This window comes from Capricornis sumatraensis, chromosome 17 (assembly GCF_032405125.1).
Source record: "Capricornis sumatraensis isolate serow.1 chromosome 17, serow.2, whole genome shotgun sequence".
Lineage (NCBI taxonomy): Eukaryota > Metazoa > Chordata > Mammalia > Artiodactyla > Bovidae > Capricornis > Capricornis sumatraensis.
Window position 1 is genome coordinate 78,164,141 of NC_091085.1, and position 19,417 is coordinate 78,183,557.

The window sequence follows — 19,417 nt, forward strand, 5'->3', positions numbered from 1 at the left end:
GAACCTGTCAGCTAAAGCTGCACCCCTCAGGGCCAGGGGCAGGGCAGCGGGCAGACAGCCACCAGGCCACAGCTGTACCCCCAAGACAGAGCCCCTGATGTAAGAGGCTGCGTGGGAGTTTAAAGTAAGCCATCTACCACTTCTGTCTGTCTTTTGGCCCTGCCGCACAGCATGCAGGATCTTAGCCCCCCACCCAGGGGCGGGCCCGTGTCCCCTGCCTCGGAAGTGTGCAGGGCTAACCCAATGGACTGCCAGGGAAGTCCCTGTTGCTTTTTATTTTACTCGTTTTTATCCCTCCCCCCAAATGTGGCTAACTTTTGCCCCCGATTCTAAAAGTAAGACACGGTTACAGGGAAAAAATCATACTGTTTCTACTGCTTTGCAAGCTCTCCCCCTAGTCAGGAGATGCCGGACACTTTCATCAATGAATGCGGACCCGCAGCACCATTCTGATGGCCACACTCACACTCCACCAACTGGAAACATCATGGTTTGTCTCAGCAGCCCCATCAGCAGCCAGTCAGAGCGGCTCCAGCATTTCTCGGAAACACTGTGAGCGCCTCCAGCTTTTTAGGTGTTACTTGCGGACACACCTGCAGAGGGGGAGGAGGCGCTGAAGGGCCGCCTGAAACCATCAATAGGGCCCACGTCAACCCACGCGCTCCAGAATACAGAATTCTTTCTGAGAAGTCACCAAGTTAGAGCCTTTACGGGACGGAATACACTGAGATCAGTGTTTCTTCAGGAACAGCACTACGACTGGCCACAGTCTGAGTGTGATGCTCCAGCAAGACTGCCACGGTCTTCATCACAGAGGCAACGCACCCGGCTCATCCCCTGGCGTGTGCTTTCTTTCATGCACACGTTTCTCTGGCCTGCGCACGCCGACAGGGCGTGTTCACCCCGGCTGGTGAAAGGGTGGCCGTGGCAGGGACGCACCAAGCCCACGGGCTTCTAACTGGACTCAACTGTTGAAAATATAGGTCGTTTCCTGGTCTTTGCTGCTGCTGCTGCTGCTAAGTCGCTTCAGTCGTGTCCGACTCTGTGTGACCCCAAAGACAGCAGCCCACCAGGCTCCCCCGTCCCTGGCATTCTCCAGGCAAGAACATGGGAGTGGGTTGCCATTTCCTTCTCCAATGCATGAAAGTGAAAAGTGAAAGTGAAGTCGGTCAGTCGTGTCCGACTCTTCGCGACCCCATGGACTGCAGCCCACCAGGCTCCTCCATCCATGAGATTTTCCAGGCAAGGGTACTGGCGTGGGGTGCCATCACCTTCTCCGAAAAATCCTGGTCTCTAGTAACCTGTGACTCGGGAGCATCCACATCTGTGTGGATAGCTGCAAACTCTTAAGGATGTCTCTGAAGAGCAGATTTCTGCAAGCAGGTTGCTATGGCACTGTTACACTTGTAAAAATTCTGACCACTACTCCAGAAAGGACCCTTTTCTCCTCTCTTACATGTTAGCTCTCTTAAATTCTTCTCACCCCCATCTTGAGTCTCACTGCTTTTTTCAGAAGTCAAGCATCCTCCTGTATCTTTCTCTGACTTATTCACACGCATCATTTGGTTAACGGGTTACTCTAGTCTTACTGAACCTCTCTACATATTTGATATATGTTTCAAATACTCTCCCAATGCCGTTTATTAATAATCCTGGGACTTCACTGAACTGAAAGTTTTAATCATACACAGTCAACACGACTCTCCTCCACGAAGGCTCCCCAGTACCGTGCCTTCCAGGCCGTCTCATCACAGCAAGACACAGCTTTCCTCCTCTTGCCCCTGCCTGTTCTCTGGTCTCGAGCCACCCATGCTCACCATGGTCATCAACTTCCAAGTATCAGGATGCCAGGCCCTAGCTGGCCTGAACCTCAGGAATTGCAGAGGGCAGAACGCAGCTGCAAGTGTGCACAGAACAGGGCAACGCAGACAGCGAATGGGAGGGGAGGTCGAGGCTAAGCTGGGCCTGAGGCCCTGCTGGCGCCACTGCTCTTGATACCAGTCAGCTGTGTTTTGCTCGGCACATCAGCAGCTTTATTTTGGAGGCTCTGTTGAGCTGTTTCTTTCTGCTATTCTCCTCTAAGCTCTTCTAAGATGTTGAAAGGTGCTTTCCTGGTGGCTCAGCGGTAAAGAATCTGCCTGCCAATGCAGGAAACAGAGGTTCGATCCCTGGATCAGGAAGATCCCCTGGAGAAGAAAATGGCAACCTGCTCTAGCATTCTTGCCTGGGAAATCCCACAGACAGAGGAGCCTGGAGGACTACAGTCTACGGGGTCGCAAAGAGTCGGAGTTGACTAAACAAGAAGGTCTTAAAACGTCTAGTGAGTTCTGGCTGGTCTTTCTTACTTACAAAGAATGGTTCGCATCAGAGACTCCTGCACACTTCTGGACGGAACACCGGCTAAAGGCAGGCTCTGCTGATGACAGGAGCCGCTGGTGGGGGTGGGGGGACACACTCTGGATGAGCAAGAGGGAAAAGGCGGTTTCTGCGGGGGCGGCAGGGGTGCACGCGCCCGTTTCACTGCAGGGCCCAGCTGCCTTGCCCTGTGTGGTCTCCTTTTCAAGACAACACGGCAGCCTGCAGTTACCCAGGCAGAGTACTAAGGGCGTGGTGCTGGGGGCGCCTGGGCCCATATTCCCACCTTCCTTAGACAGAGATGAGCCCAGGAGCAGCGTCGGGCCAACAGCAGAGCCGGCGCCCAACAGAGGAGGGGGTGTAAGGACCCCCAGTGCCTTATGCCTCGGCCTCAGAGCCCACAGGGAGGACCGCTGCCCTCAGCCCCAGGGCACGGTGGGGACGTCACTACTGAGAAGTGCAAAGTTCTCTAGGCCGCAGCCCTCTCTACTCCCTCTGATGCCCACGGCCAAGTCCATCGGCTTTACAGAAAGTCTTCCAGAGACTGCTCAGAACTCTTGGCCTGCGGACGGGATCCTCCCCGATGTCTCTCTGCTCTACTGCTCAGAGTATTCTCACGTCTCTCCCGCTGTGTCCCTGGGACTGTGGGAGGGAAAGGCGGCGTATGTGGCCTCAGGCCATCGTCCTGAGCTGGAAGTCTTCAAGAGCATTTACAGGCAGAGCCGCTGCTCAGACCTTCCCGGCTCAGATGTGGCGTCCCGGTGCGGCGAGGAAACCGCAGGCCAGGCCAGCCCGGCACGCCCTCCAGGTCTACACGGCGCTGAGCTCTCCGGGGGGCCGTGTGGACCCCTGACCACACACACACCGCGGTGTCCCACGGACACCAAGGATGCCCTGCTCGTTGTTTCCAGCCGTCTTTCTCCCTAATGTCTACGGATTGACGTTCAAGGTCAGTGGCTCTTCCACATCTCTGATTCGCAGTTTCAATGACTCCGTAACCTTCTGTAGTTGCTGTCTAATGTCTCGTTTCCAGAACACCCGCTAGCCTCCATTTTAGCAGCTTTCACTTCTCTGGAGATTTGCTATTCGTTCATCACGACGAGCACGCTTTCCTCCAGGTCCCGAGTACGTGCACAACAGCTGTTTTGAAATCCTGTCTAGTAAAAAGTCAGAACCACGCTGGGGTAAATGATCAGTGGCTACTAATGGGTGCCGGATTGCTTTGGAGGGGGTGGTGATTAAAAAGGTTCTAAAAGTGACTATGGGGATGCTTTCATTCCACAGGAAAACCCCTCCTTTCCCAGTTAGCAGTATTCCCTTTCATGGACTCCCCTAAATCAGGTGCTGACTTAGCACACATCCCAAATGCTAGAATTCTTGAAGAAAAAACTAACTCCTATCAGATTATGTAGCTATAATAATAAATTACAGGAAATGTGTCTGGATCCTGGATCCGATCAAACAATTATAAAGGGCACTCCAGGGTCAGCTAGGGAAACCTGCGCACAGGGTATTCGACGATGCTAAGAACTGATGCCTAGCTTTGCTAACTGTGATACTGCATTGTGCTTACAAGGAGAACGTGCTGAAATACTCCAGAGGTCAGTGTCCACAGCTTACTGCCAACTGGTCCAGCTGAACACACTCAGAAGGCAAACGCTACACGACGCTACCGACTGCCGCATCCAGGCAGAGGTGCTAACCGCCACACAACTCCCCAGGCGCTTCTGCGCATTCCAGCTTTTTATTTCAAAAAACTGGACATGTACACACTGCTATATTTACAATAGATAACCAACAAGGGCCTCCTGTGTGGCGCAGGGAGCTCTGCGCTGTGCTGCACGGGGGTCCGCACGGCTGGGACGGGACGCATGCGCGCGGGTGGCTGAGCCCCTGCTGTCCGCCTGGGACCCTCACAACGTTGCTGATCAGCCGTCGTCTCTGTGCCCAAGCTCAGTCGCGTCCGCCTGCCTGCGACGCCGTGGACTGCAGCCCACCAGGCTCTTCGTCCGTGGGATTTCCCAGGCGAGAATACCGAAGCAGGTTGCCATTCCCTATTCCACTGGATCTTCCTGACCCAGGGATCGAACATGTGTCTCCTGCACTGAAGGCGGATTCTTTACCCGCTGTGCCATCACGGAAGCCCATTAATCAGCTATCAGTTCAGTTCAGTTGCTTAGTCATGTCCCACTCTTTGCAACCCCATGGAATGCAGCACGCCAGGCTTCCTGTCCATCACTAACTCCCGGAGCTTGCTCAAACTCATGTCCATTGAGTAGTGATGCCATCAAACCATCTCATCCTCTGTTGTCCCCTTCTCCTTCTGCCTTCAATCCTTCCCAGCATCAGGGGGTTTTCCAATGAGTCAGTTCTTCGAATCAGGTGGCCAAAGTATTGGAGCTTTAGTTTCAGCATCAGTCCTTCCAGTGACTATTGGGTTGATTTCCTTTAGGATTCACTGGTTGGATCTCCTTGCAGTCCAAGGGATTCTCAAGAGTCTTCTCCAACACTGCAGTTCAAAAGCATCAATTCTTCAGCACTCAGTTTTCTTTATGGTCCAACTCTCACATTCATACATGACTACTGGAAAGATCACAGCCTTGACCAGACAGACCTCTGTCAGCAAAGCAATGTCTCTGCTTTTTAATATGCTGTCTAGGTTGGTCATACCTTTCCTCCCAAGGAGAAAGGGTCTTTTAATTTCATGGCTGCAATCACCATCTGCAGTGATTTTGGAGCCCAAGAAAATAAAGCCTGTTAATGTTTCCATAATTGGCAATACCCAAATACAAAATAAAACATTTTTTAAAAATTGGGGAGAGAAACTACATGGCTAAGAAGATTTTATTAAGGATTTTCAGCCATTTTATAACTAAAATTCGTACCCTGTTTATGTAATTTTTATTTTGGCATTGATATGGAAAATTTTGTCCCTGGAAACCTCTTACATTTTTCTAGCTATCACCCTAATTACCACAAGGTGTCACTCTTTTCACATTCAAAGCAAAAGGTTTGCAAGGGAAAAAGGCTATTATCTGTACTAAAAGAAGACACTGAGCTCCCAAGTTAATCTCAAACTTTAGAACCATCTGTATTTAGGAAGTAAAATGCAGTAACTCTCTCAGTTCAGACAATGAAATACGAACTGGACACAAATGTTAAACTAAAAGTTTTCTAAAACTTTACATGAAAAAGTGCATCACTATGTCTCTCAGAAATACGTTCCCACAAGCCACTTCAGTATCCTCACACTTTGGAATAAATAGCCCTGAGGTCATCCTACAAAGGCTGGGTCAACCAGCCAGAGCTCAGAATCGCCACCAGACACCTGGAGGGCTGACGCAGGAGGTCAACCCCGGCCCTCACGGCACAGGTGCTCCAGCTCCACGCTGCATCTGCCTGTCGGTCCACAAAGAAGCATGACCCGAAACTCCAACAGCTCGAGCCAAGGCTGGAAAAGGTCCGCTTTCATTCCAATCCCAAAGAAAGGCCAAAGAACGTTCAAACTGCCACATGGCTGTGGTCATTTCACATGCTAGCGAGGTAATGCTCAAAATCCTTCAAGCTAGTCTTCATTAGCACTTGAACCGAGAACTGTCAGATGTACAAGCTGGATTTACAAGATGTACAGACATACAAGAGGGACCGGAGATCAAACTGCTAAATCCGGTGGATCACAGACAAAATCTACTTCTGCTTCACTGACTAAACTAAGGCCTTGACTGCGGATCACAACAAACTGTGGAAAATTCTTAAAGAGACGGGAATTCCAGACCACCTTACCTGCCTCCTGAGAAACCTGTATGCAGGTCAAGAAGCAACAGTTAGAACCAGACATGGAACAACGACCGGACTGGTTCAAAATGGGGAAAGGACTATGTCATCAAGACTGTGTACGCGTCACCTTGCTTATTTAAGTTCTACGCAGAGTACATCATGTGAAGTGCCGGGCTGGATGAAGCACAAGCTGGAATCAAGATTGCTAGGAGAAATTTCAATAAACTCAGACGTGCAGATGACACCACCCTTATGGCAGAAAGCAAAGAACTAAAGATAAATAGCCTTCTGATGAAGGTGAAAGAGGAAAGTGAAAAAGCTGACTTAGAACGCAACATTCAAAAAAACTAAGATCGTGGCATCTGGTCCCATCACTTCACGGCAACAGATGAAGAAAGAAGTGAAGCCATGACGGACGCGTGGCAGGCTTGATCTGCTTGGGCTCCCAGACGGCTGCGGACGGTGACTGCAGCCATGAAATTGAAAGATGCTTGCCCCTCGGGTGAAAAGCTAGACAGCGTATTAAAAACCAGAGATGTCACTTTGCCCACAAACGTCCATCTAGTCAAAGCTATGGTTTTTCCAGTAGTCATGTATGGATGTGAGAGTTGGACCATAAAGAAGGCTGAACACGAAAGAATTAATGCTTTGAACTGTGGTGCTGGAGAAGACTCTTGAGAGTTCCTTGGACAGCAAGGAGATCAAACCAGTGAGTTCTAAAGGAAATCAACCCTGAATAGTCACTGGAAGGACTGAAGCTGAAGCTCCAATATTTTGGCCACCTGATGCGAACAGCCAACTTATTGGAAACGACCCTGATGTTGGGAAAGTTTGAGGGCAGGAGGAGAAGGGGGCGACAGAGGATGAGATGGTTGGATGGCATCACTGACTCAATGGACATGAGTTTTGGCAAACTCTGGGAGACGGTGAAGGACAAGGCAGCCTGGCATGCTGCAGTCCATGGGGTCACAAAGAGTCAGACACGAATGGGCGACTGGAAAGCCTCCACGGCATCCAGAAAGGCTATCTCCGTCCTCCCCATCCCCACCAGGCCATCCTTAGCAGGCTTACAACTTAAAATTTGTTGATATTCAGAGAATCCAGGTAAAGAGTACATAAGAACTTTTAAGACGTTATCATTTGGAAATAACTTGAAAGTTACAAAAAGATACGAGAAGTAACCCAAGGCCCAGGTCCCGAGCACCCATGTCCCTGTTGCTCAGCCTTGCCTCCCTGACGGTGTACCGTGTTCCATCTTCTGCCGTCTCCGCTCCCTGCCCGTCTGCCTGTGTCCATCTTTCCTTCTTAAGGACACACGCCGCGTCCCTCACCCCAGCACAATGCAGTGTGTGGTCCCTACCAGCACTCAGACCCCGTGGGCTGTCCACCTCATGTGTTTATGCCGACGTCTGTCCCCACAGCCTGAGGGCAGCCCGGGGCCCAGCAGGCAAGGGAGCAGGGGCTGGCCCGTCCCAAGTCCTGCAGCCTGGGACTCCCCCTCAGCCTCGGCCCTTCATGACACCGGCATCTTTGGGGACACACCACCACTCAGGCCTTTCGGCACAACACTGCTCATCTCTGTCTTTAGTGTCTCTCTGTGACTAGACGCCGCCGCGTCTCAGCCAGAATGTGGCCTGGCCGCATCCGCGTGCCCGTCAGTGGTGCCCAACTGCTCCGAGGCACATCTGTTTCCTCACTCGCAGCGGAACACAGTCTGCGACAAGACCAGTCAAATTTCCATTCTTCACCACATTTTCCACACAGAAATGCTTGCACTGTTTTTGCAAATGTTTTTATAAGTCTGAAATAATTACAAAATAGTTTAAAAAAATCTTTTAAAAAAGCAAGCAGAGCAACTCAAAATCCGAATTCCAAATCTACCTGACGACATCTTCATGGAAAGGAGGAAAATTAAGGAGATAAACAAAAACCTGTGCTGTAGGCCTAGAGATCAAGTTTTTGGTCTCATTACACTTGCAACCACTAGACGTTGATGATAAATGGCTTTTCCTAAGATCTAGAAAGTTAATAGCCTCATTAACATCTCACTGAAATGACTTCTCATAGTTAAGCAGTTTTAAAGAGATGCTTCTGTTTAAGTCCTTCAGGAGCAAAACAGCAGCCGGGAGACGGGTGGTGCCATGAGGCTCCAGCCCACACATGTCTGCCCGGCCACAGCACTGCTGCCCCAGAGCCCTGCCCAGGCAGAGACCCCCACCTGTCCGTCCTGAGCATGCACAGTCCCCACAGGTGGGCGGGCCTCACTTACTCTCTAAGTCGGAGACAGGCCTGCACTCTCCCCCGGGTGGGGGCCTCACTCTCTAAGTTAGAGACGGGCCTGCACTGTCCCCCGGGTGGGGGCCTCACTCTCTAAGTTAGAGACGGGCCTGCACTGTCCCCCGGGTGGGGGCCTCACTCTCTAAGTCGGAGACGGGCCTGCACTGTCCCCCGGCGGGGCCTCACTCACTCTCTAAGTCGGAGACGGGCCTGCACTGTCCCCCGGCGGGGCCTCACTCACTCTCTAAGTCGGAGACGGGCCTGCACTCTCCCCCGGCGGGGCCTCACTCACTCTCTAAGTTGGAGACGGGTCTGCACTGCCCCCCGGTGGGGCCTCACTTACTCTCTAAGTCGGAGATGATGAGGTTGTCGTGAAGTTTCACTGCCCGGTGCTGCTCTACTTCGTCCTCCAGTTCAAAGATCGTTTCCTTCATGTCACTCCTCTCCGTCTCTTTCTCTTCCAGCTCTGACCGTAGTTTCTCTAAGGTCAGGTTCAGATCTTCTATCTGCTTCTTAGCTTCCTCTTGGAAGGCTCGGTATTCGTCTTCTACCTGTGTGGAATCGATGGTGCAGATCAGGAAAGTGAGTGCTGTTCTGAGCTAAGTCCCAGGACAGAGGCACAGGCCGCACCTGTGGGCACCGCTCTGCGAGAGTGAGGAGGGCCGTGTGACCGCTGTGGGCGTCCAGTGACTCGGACGTCACACAGCACGCGTCAGCACGGCGCGCTGCCACACCACTGAACTCGCACTGACATCACACTGAACCTCGCTACAGTACTTACGAAGAGGTTTCTGAAGTTTTCCCTTCTCCAAAGTTTGGACTGAAGGCATGCATCTCATCAACGATTAACATGCTTTCCCACAAAAATGATGTCTGCTTTCTGACGGTTTCCATATCAAATTAAAACCAGAAACCGAAATTCTCAAATACTGTCCAGCTGTCAGTTCATGGGGGCCCCAACACATACGCACCAACAAATACATCTCCTAAACTGTATCTATGAAAGTCATCCTTAAAAAATTAAGATGTACATTATTAAGAACAGACTCTCAAACAGACTGCAGAGCAGCTTAACCCAAACTCCTAGACCTCTACCTGAAAAAGCACACCACAGAAGAAGAGGAGGCAGACGCTGCTGGCCCCACAGACTGGAATGCTGGCTCTCCGCTTTTCTTGCGTCCACCTGCAGCCGCGAGGGCGCTGTGGCCCGGCCTGACGCGCTCCCCTGGGCACACCCAGAGCTGGGCAACTGCTGTCAGGCGTGACTCTAGCCTCGGCCTCCCACAGGCAAAGAGCGAGAGTGGAAGTGACGTGGTCACAAGAACGCTTTCCACTCCCTCCCCAGACCAGCAGCTTAGAAACAGGTCCCCTCAGGAGGAGCTAGCAGCATGCCAGCAGGGCTGCCGGCTCTCGGGCGGCGTGCGCGCACCACGGCCGCTCTGCACGGCCCCAGAGCCCTCTGTCTACTGAATCGGTACCTTTGCGATGGCGTCCTGCAGCCGGCTGGCGTCATTCCGGCTGCGGGCCAGGTCTTCCTGCAGACTACTGGCCAGAGCCTCTGCTTTCTCCTTGTCCAGCCTGACACTCTCCAGGAGGTCCTGAATGTCAGACTTGTCTCCAGAGTTATGGATAGAGTACAGCTCCGCCACTTTCTGCTTCTCATTCTCCAGCTGGGCCTTCAGGCGATTCATCTCGATCTGGTCACTGGCCAGGGTGGCTTTGAGCTCCTCCAGCGTGGCGGCCAAGGCCGCCTTGCCCTTCTGCTCGGACTCGACAGCTCGCTCCATGTGGTGGCTGCGCTCCTTGAGCGCCCCGATCAGCTCCTGAGCCTCCTTGTTGTCCTGCTCGGCCATCTTCAGGGTGTTGCTTAGGTGCTGCTGGACGCCAAGGAGCTGCTCCCGTTCGAAACGGCTGTTCTCAGCGAGGTCCACGTAGCGCTGCTCCAGCTCCATGTAGCGACCGCTTTTCACGTCCTCGTCGATGCCGTAGGAAACGTGGTGCTCGTCCAGGAGGGAGCGGAGGTACTCGATCTGCCGGCTGAAGAGCTCCAGCTTGTCGCTCTGCTGGCACAGGGACTCCACGAGGATCGCCTTCTCCTCGCCGAGCCGCTCGTTCTCGCTGTTCAGCTCCTGGGTGATCTGCTGCAGGTCGGCCAGCTCCTGCAGGGTGGCCTGCAGCTCCTCGCGCGTGCTGTGCTGGCTCTCCTCCATCTGCTGGATCCGCTCCGTCAGGCACGCGACGGACACTTCGCTGGCGTTCCCGCTGCTCCCCTTCCGAGAGCGCGCGACGCTCGGGAGGCCTTCTGACTCCGAGGACGAGGGCGCGTCCAGGGCGTCGTCGCTGGACGTGAGGGGCTGGTACACCTCACTGCACTCGCTGTCCAGGTTGTCCAGGGAGTTGCTGTGCTGATGGTCCATGAGTGTGTTTTCATCCTGGCTCAGCAGATCCTCCACCGAGCCAGGGGCCGAGCCCTCCACCGAGGAGGTCAGCGTCCCCCCGCCGTCGCTCTGGTTACCAGGGGTGATCTCTGGGCTCAGGGACTGATAGCCAAACAGCTTCTCGGAGTGGTCCAGCCTCTGCTCCAGGGAGAAGCCCAGCGCGTTCAGCCGGTCCTTCAGCATCCGGTTCTCGCTCTTCAGCTGGCTAAGCTCCTCGCGGATGGCCGTGTTCTGCTCCTGCAGCTGCAGCAAGGTGGACGCCACGCCAGTCGGCTGGTTCGCGACGCTGCCTTCCTTCTCCTCGGACTTCTCGGCGCCCTCGGTGAGGGGGTCCTCGCTGATGCCCAGCTGAGCACGCATGTCCCGGAGCTCGCTCCGCAGATGTAAAATCTCCACATCCTTGGTTTTGGCCAAGGTGAGAAGATCCTTCACTCTGGCCTCCAGAGCAGCTTTGTCACTGATCTGATTGTCCGACTTGGACTTGCTCATGCGGACGTCGCATTCCGCAGCTGTGCGGCTGCGTGAGCGTTTGGCCGACGCCACGTCATTAGCCCCCTGACCTGCAGAAGGTAGTTTTTTGCTCTGGTTTAGTCGGGTACGTTCACGTAATCTTTCTCTAGTAGAACCGGACTCTTTATTACCTGTGGAAGTGCTGCGCTTGGTTGAAGAACTCGTGCCTACAAGATTAAGACAAAGAGTTTAAGGCAGAACATCAGCGAGAGGCAGGCACCCAGTTAAGCCCCAAGGGGACGAGCAATGGTCTCAGGGCCTGCACAGAGACTGTCACACTGGCCCTGCCTGAGAGTCTGGTTACTGTCAAGTTCAGCTCCCTGCAAACAGGAAGGTCAACCACCCTTTATTTATCAGTGGAAAAAGACGTCACACGCTGAGCTGCATGCCGTAAGGGGCAAGTTTATGGGATGCGGATCGTATCTCAATACACACGGCCCTGAACCCTAAACCACGGATTTCAACAGGTGGCCGGAGCCCAGTGTCCGGGGGAGGCTATGGAAGGTGCCTCGAGGGACAGCCGGTCGCACAGCCAGCTCCCTGCAGACGCAGGAAGTGAAGGAAGACTGTGGGCGACCAGGAGGGAGAGGCGGCCTCTGGACAAGCAAAAACCTAAGCCGCCCACAGCAAACACAAGAACTATGACCGAAGAAAATGCAAGAAACATTCGCATCACGAACGCCACGGGCGTGGTCCCTCAGGCCCGGCCGGTCCTTGGCGACCCTGAGGGTGGCCGGCCACCCGGCCCCTCTGCTCGCGGAACTTTCCAGGCAAGAATACTGGAGGGGGCAGCCATTTCCCCTTCTTCCGGGGGGTCTTCCCAACCCAGGGATGGAAGCTGCACTTCTGGCACTGGCAGACAGATTTTCTTCCACTTGGGAAGTGCCACACAAATAGCACCAGTAACAAGAATTATTCAAACAGGCAGCGTGCACTTATCCTCACGACACACAGGTATTAATAACACATACACAGTAATTTACACAGGCTTCATTACCATCATCCTGTTTTACAGATGAAGAAACCCAAAAAGAGATGATAAAATAATCTGCCAATGTCCTACAGGTAATATATGGACGAGCCAAGATTCAAACGCAGGCAGGCCGTGCGGCAGAACCTGCAACTTACCAGGTCCCGCTCGGCCTTTATCGGTGTTAGAAAGCGACACAGCGTTGCCGCCAAGGCCTGGCGACACTTTCATCAAACAAGCCACAGTGTCACCAACTGCTAAAGTTAAACCTGTGCAAACAACTGACAGGGCCGTGTATTTAACTAACATAAAAAGAACGTGTTCATCCACAAATACTTACAGAGACCATCAGACTCTTTGACCTAACCAGTAACTATTCTTAACGAGCCAACTGGTTCTTCACATGTCAGCACCAGGCTAACCAGGGAGTGGAGGGCGGAAGCTCTGCCCGACGGGGGACGCTGTGGGAAGCCCCTGCTTCTGCCGCAGCTCGGGGGAGTGCAGGCAGGGGGTGCTGGTGGCCTCGGCAGATGGGGACGAAGTGGTGGAAGCGGTATCACATGCAGGAAGGAAAAGTAAGGCCACGTGGCAGGTGGGGCGGAGAGGAAGGTTTCCTCAGGCCCCGAGCCCCAGCGAGAGTCCAGGGAGTCGCAGCAGCAATGCTCAGTGAATCTCCCTGAGCAGGGAAGAGGCTCAGACGAGCACGGTGGAGAGTAAGCAGAGGGCGCCTCGGGAAGCATCAGGAGGAGGGAGAGCAGCAGGAGAGGCGTGGGCAGACAGAGCAGCGACGCGGAGGGAGGCCACGCTCGCGGAGAAGAGCCGGCTCTCCGCAAGAGCAGACGGGGTAAGGAATCTGCGCTACCTTTCACAGGCAGAGGAGGAGCGACTGCAAAGGGAGGCTGGGACGGGGAGAGACGGGGCAAAGGGCCTGCGGGGTGGCCACTGAAGGCCGCCCGCGGCGGCGGGAGGCGGGCTGGCAGGGAAGCGCGCGTCTGCACACTGGGAGACTCTGAGGCCAGGGAGGGAGGGGGCACGAGGGGTCAGAGTACTGGGCCTCCTTTTCGGTACACAAGCCGGAGCGGTAAATGTGGTGCCGCCGGGCCCCAGGGTAGGGACCTATGGCCCACGGTGCTCCATCCCCAGCTCTGAGGCTTGGCACAGAACGGGCGCCCAGGGAGCATTCGCCGAACAAACGGGTACATGGCCTGGGCGGGGCTCTCACGATGCTGAGCTGAGAGCCTCTAAGGGACACCTCTGAGGATGGCCTCGCCCTCCGGGGCTACGGTGAGGAATAGACGGAGTCACACCTGTAGAGCCAAGTAAGGACATCCACGTTCCCTCCTGGCGACCGCGCCGCTGCGGTCAGCGTGGGCCGGGCCTGGGTGGAAGGAAGAGGCCGCACGGGGTCAGGGCGGGGGGCAGCTGGCACGCCCAGCCGAGGAGGAAGTCCAGGACACGAGAGGGGGACGGGAGAGGAGGGGACGGGAGAGGAGGGGCCTGCTCTGGCTCCTGCGCATCTGCTTTCCCACGCGCGCCACACACAGTGGCCTAAGATGCCGCGAGTTTCCAAGTGTTTCTTTCAGTGTAAGAAGCAACACGGGAAAGCGTTACTCTCTGGACTACAGAATGAGAGCTTAAAAAAAGAAAAACTGCTGCTAATGAAGGAAGAAAGAACGGCAGGACTGAAATGAACGGATCTAGGCACTGACTATCAGAGGCTGCTAACGTCAGGCAGCGGGAGACAGCCACGCCACGGGCAGATGGACAGACGACGGTCCTGTATGAAGGAGCAGGCGAGAGGAGCGGAGGAGCCTAAATCTGCCCATCAAGGCTCTAAATCCAGGGGCACTGACAGCGAGCAGAGAGAACTCAGAAACACGGCCACGGGCATCACAGGAGCGCGGTTCCAAAATCCAGACCGCCAGAGGGAATTTGCGGGAGGTCCAGTGCCGAGGACTCGGTGCTCTCACTACTCAGGCCTAGGTTCCATCCCTGGTGAGGGAACGATGGTCCTGCAAGCCACATGAACATGGCCAAAGAGCAGGAAATAAAGTCTAGAAACTCTACAGGTCGGACAGCCGGTTTCTACAAAGACTGCATTGCGAGGAAAAAAAGGGGCGGGGTGGACTCACACATTTACAGATGAAGACTTAAGAGACACCAACAATCACTCTACGCGGACCTTCAGCGAGTCCTGGTAAACCCTAATCCAAACAAAGAAGTGCGTGCATGTAGGCAACATTTATGAGACAGTCGGAGATTCAAATATTTACTGAATAACTAACGGTTTGAAACATGGTAATTTTAAGGCCTGATAAGGGCATTGTGAATGTATTTTTAAAAAGCGCACTCATCCTTCAGAGATAATCAGATATGTGTGGATGACACCTGGAACTGAAGGTGGGCGTCAAGGAGCTGAGCACGGCCCTCAAGCGACAGGGGGACGGGCGTGTGGAGATGGAGCACCGGGCAGCTGTGCACAGGCCAGACGCTCCCCGGGCCGGGCGGCAGTCCCTGCAGGCCGCCGCGGCGCGGCCCCGCCCAGCGCGCACCTGTGCTGGTCCTGGGCCTGTTCTCTGCAGCGCTCGTGGCGGGCGCGGGCGCGGGCGCGGGCGGCGCGGCGGCGGAGCAGGCGTTCTTCTTCCCTTTGCCGCCATTGGTCACAGTCACCCCTCCAGCCATCCCAGCTAAGAGGTCATCACTGCTCTTGGTCTAGAAGCAACGAAAGATTAAAAACAAGCTGGTTAGGTAGAGCGACATTAAACAACATTCTGACCCTAACCAAAGCCCTTGACTTTCAGGCTGAGCCCACGGCCTCTGCAAAGACCTCCTGGCAGCCACCAGGCAGCGCATGCCTGGGCGGCTGCAGAAGCGGAACCTTCTCGCTGGCTCATAAACAGCTGCAACTCCTTTCTAAAAATATGAAAATCACAACGGACTCAAAGATGTCTCGGGAGCCCGCCGTATGCCCCCACGTGCCAGATTCAGTGAGGGGTGAGAAGCAGCGAGGACACCCTACTTGCCACCCCTCCTCTCGGCTGTGGCTCACCAAGCAGGAGCAGCGGAGTCAGCGCGCCACCTGGCAGTTTCTAGAGAGGCAGCAGCAAGGGTGAGGAAGAGGCCCCTGCTCTGAAGTGATACAGTGATGGAGCCAACATCTAACAGAAGTTTCTCGGAAGGTTATTTTTTTAACGTTTATCTTTTTTTTTTTTGGTAGCCTAAGCCAAAATTGAAAGAAGGGGATTTTTTAAAAAGCCCACATAACATACAAATAAAACACTAGAGACTTTATGGTCACAGTGAGGGTTAAATGACCATTCTACTTGAGAAAGACCATTTGATTTATTTATGTTTTCTGAAGACTGAAAAACGTGAGCTTTTTAAAAAGGAAACAAGTACTCTAGATAACCAGGTTGGGCATAAATTTATTACTTAAGAAGAGAAAGTGAAGAAACCTGATTGTACTTCTCTTAGAAACGAGAGAGAACACGGAGGAGCTGAAGATCTACAGGAGGGGAAAAAAAACAAAAACAAATACATGTGCTTTTAAATCAAAGAACCAGGGACTCCCTGGTGGCTCAGTGGTAAAGAATCCACCTGCCAGTGTAGGAGATGGGGGTTTGATCCCTGATCTAGGAAGATCTCACGTACCCTGGAGCAGCTAAGCCCGTGTTCTGGAGCCCGGGGGCCACGCTGCTGAGCCCACGCGCTGCAGCTGCTGACGCCGGTGCGGAGCCTGTGCTCTGCAACAAGACGGGCCACCACCGCAGCGAGCTCACGCACCGCCACCAGAGAGCCCGAACCACAGCCAGAAATAAACCCAATCACGCTCTGAATAAACAAAGATCCAAAAGTTTTGCCCACTAAGGTGAATTGGTCCTTCCCTGCATCTTACTAGATCTAACCACAAACAACAGTTGAAATAAGAAGCAACGAGATGCAAAAACTTGGGGACTTCCTGGCAGTCCAGTGGATAGGAACTGGCACTTCCCATGCTGGGGCTGGGCTCAATCCTTGTTTGCAGCCAAAAAACAAAAGAAAGAAACAGGACTTCCCTGGGCATGGACTCCATCTCTGGTCTGGGAAGAGCCCAGGCCACGAAGGAGCTGGAGCCCTCATGTCAAAACTCCTGCCGGATGTGCCCTCGGGAGCCCACAGCCCGTGCCTGTGGAAGCCGCGCTGCAGCTGCTGCAGCCGGGGGGCCTAGAGCCCGCAATCCACAAGAGAAGCCTGCGCACCGCAACTCGAGAGGGCCCTCACTTGCTGCAGCTAGCGCAAGCTTGCACACAGCAGTGAAGACCCAGGGCAGCAAAAAAAGGAATACCATGTTTCTTAAAAAAGAAGCAAGGCACATCTCCACACCCCACAACTGCAAGAACAGGGCCACATGTTCCGTGAGTGCTGGGCAGCGAGAGATCCCGTGCGGGTGTCCATGGAGCGGGTGTCCATGGAGCGGGTATGGGCACACAGCACTTGAGTGACTGAAAGGCGAACACCTCCTTCCTGGGGTTAGTCGTCAAAGCTGAGCGGTGACAGGCATGGATGCGGGCTGTGGGGAGTGGCCACACACGGAGGAGCACAGTGAAACACGGAGGAAAGATAAACGCCACTCAGGCCCGTGGGCTCTCCAAGCCCTTTCGCTTTTTCCAATTTTTCCATTTTCACTACTTTCTCCTTTCCTTCTTACTTTTTCACTCCAACTTCTATTCAATGACCCTTTTTTCTTCTTGAGTGAAAGCACTTGCTGCAGTAAAGAGAAAGCGCACGCCAACAGTAGCGCCTCCCGCGCGCCCCTCCCCAGTGTGCACACACACACACGACTACTTAGGAGCCAGCCAGGTGAGCGGAGCCCGGGCCACAGACACTGGCACACAGGCGCACAGCGAGGACACCTGGCACACAGGCGCATGGCGAGGACACGGCCCTCTCCACCTGACGATGGGGAAGCACTCACTACTCACTGCTCAAGACCAGGTGCTATCGCTGGGGCCCGCTCCTCTCGAGACCTGACACGCTCAGGGCGCACTCCAGAGTGAACCACAGAGACGCCGCCTGCCAGGGAGGAGGAGGCAGCCCGGCCGGCCGCGTGCATGTCCCGTGCCAACGCTTCAACCTGCTCCTCCAGCCCCGTAAGTCAAGGTCATCCAGCTACACAGTACTCAAGCAAGGACAGCCCAGCAACCGAGTGGCCGGCAGAAAACCCCGGCTCTCCTATAGGAGAGGCAGCTCTGCCGCAGAGGAAATGGCTCAGCGTGCTGATTCAGACTGGAGAAGCAGGGCAAAGGTCGCCTCCGGGTATCGCCCCAGGGTCACAGGGTGACACCCAGCCCTCAGCAGGGCCGCAGCGAGGAGAGACCTGGGGACACCTCCCAGTCCCTGCGATGAGTCTGTCTTCAGGTTCGACAACCTTGGGACAGAAAAACTAGCACCTCCTGTGAGATCTCCCACACATACGAGGAAGCCCCTCGTCAGCTGGCCCCGCGCGGCGCTTCTTGAAACAGTTAAGTCGCAGTCCGTGAAGCCGAGTGGACAGAGGCTTCTGGACAGTCTCGGGCGCCACTGGTTCCTCCCCGTCAGACGAGCAGCAGCGCGCTCCACGCTTCCTGCAGAGGCACAGCCTGCACCCCGAGACAAGCAAGCGAAGGACAGGCATGGTGACTTCCGGCCTGAGGAGGACTGGAGGAGGCCACGGGGCTCTGCCCACTGAGCCGAGCGCCGGACCAGCCTCCCGAGACACCGGGAGCACCACGCGGAGGCTGCCGCCGCCAGGGACGAGCCATGGGCCGGGGACGCTTCCCGGGCTGAGCCGTAGAAGCCCTGCTGCCGTCGCTCACAGAGGCCCGGCCCTGAGCCAGGCCCCGCGCCCCGCTGCACCCTGACCACAGCCCAAGGGCGCACAAGGCCAGCCTGGCCGGCCTGCCCCCAAAGCTGGGCTCGAACACCTCACTCCCCACGACTGACAGGGAACAAACCAGCCTCCAAAGGAAGGGGTGTAACGAGAACACCAGTCACGCTCTAACTACACGAATACCTCCCAGTTCTACATGGGATTAATCCTGATCAGCACAGTCTTCGCGGAGGTGTAATGAAGGGAGGGGCGGGGAGAACCCGTGTGGGGTTCGGGAACGTCGCACTGGCCGTCCGGCCAGACCATGCACGCGTGCGCACCCCATCAAGCCTCCTCAGGCAGAAGCAGCATCTCCCTCCTGGAAGGGGCGCGCTCCGCTCTCCAGCTCTCCCAGACAGCCGACCATTTCTCGGCACTCGAGCTGTTTCTGCAGATGACTCGCCTCCACGCCGCGCTTCATGGGCTCCCGGAAGGGGGCCCTGCCCCGAGGCACAGCGCCCTGCTCACAGGCGAGCTACCGCCCGGCGTCGCTGCTAACGACAGGCCCAACACCAGTGAAGCCCGCCACACCGTGAGCCCCTTCACACCGTTCACAGCAGAGGCCGAACCGACACGGCGCTTGTGGGGGAGGCCAGGCCTCGCAGGGAGACACGCTCCTCCTACACCCGCCGAGGGCAAACACGTCACACAAATACCTTCAGCAACGCTGCTGCGGCCCCAGGCTTCACGGGCCTGCTGCCCGCAGAGGCTGAGCAGCTGCTCTCGGGCCTGGCTTTGTCTGCTGCCTGCGCTCTGCTTGTCCCCGACACCTTAGGTGCTGAGCCGACGCTCCTGCTTGCTCTCTTCATTCTCGGCTGCCTCTTCGTGATGCATTCACAGGCAAATCTGTGGAGAGAAACGGCGTTACACCGAGAACAAGACTGCAAGAGAGTGCTTCAGAAATTTGTTTTAGAAGGATCTTACCATAAGATGAAAACGTCTGAAAGCTAGACGTCACTACCAGAACGCACTTCCTTCTTGAATCCTACTGATCAGCAGTTACTCTGTGCATTCCAGCTCTCTCAGTACAAAGAAGACCCCAGACCTCTAACGGAAGCACCACCGCTGCGCACCTGCAGAGAAGCCACGACCGTCCTGGCAGTGAGAATGAGCCGGGTCACAGGTCTCCACGGTGATCGCGCTTTCCAAATCATCCAGCACAGTCCTAGGTTCAAATATGGGCCGTGGCATTCCACGAAAACC

The 19,417-nt window shown here is 54.9% G+C and overlaps 1 protein-coding gene across 2 annotated transcripts in view; it reads right to left on the bottom strand.

Moving 5' to 3' along the window:
• Window positions 1-19,038, bottom strand: part of SPECC1L (sperm antigen with calponin homology and coiled-coil domains 1 like) — a 62,857-nt gene extending 43,819 nt beyond the window's left edge. Inside the window, exons 1-4 of one of the 2 annotated variants that reach the window (XM_068989474.1) lie at window positions 18,871-19,038; window positions 14,880-15,039; window positions 9,888-11,524; window positions 8,753-8,960 (exon numbers count right to left, since the gene is read on the bottom strand). In XM_068989474.1, the coding sequence (XP_068845575.1) occupies window positions 8,753-8,960; window positions 9,888-11,524; window positions 14,880-15,039; window positions 18,871-19,023 (2,158 nt within the window). In that variant the 5' untranslated portion in view covers window positions 19,024-19,038. The remainder of the gene's footprint in view (window positions 1-8,752; window positions 8,961-9,887; window positions 11,525-14,879; window positions 15,040-18,870) is intronic. The other variant, XM_068989473.1, reaches the window with a different exon arrangement.
• Between the last annotated feature and the right edge of the window lie 379 nt (window positions 19,039-19,417).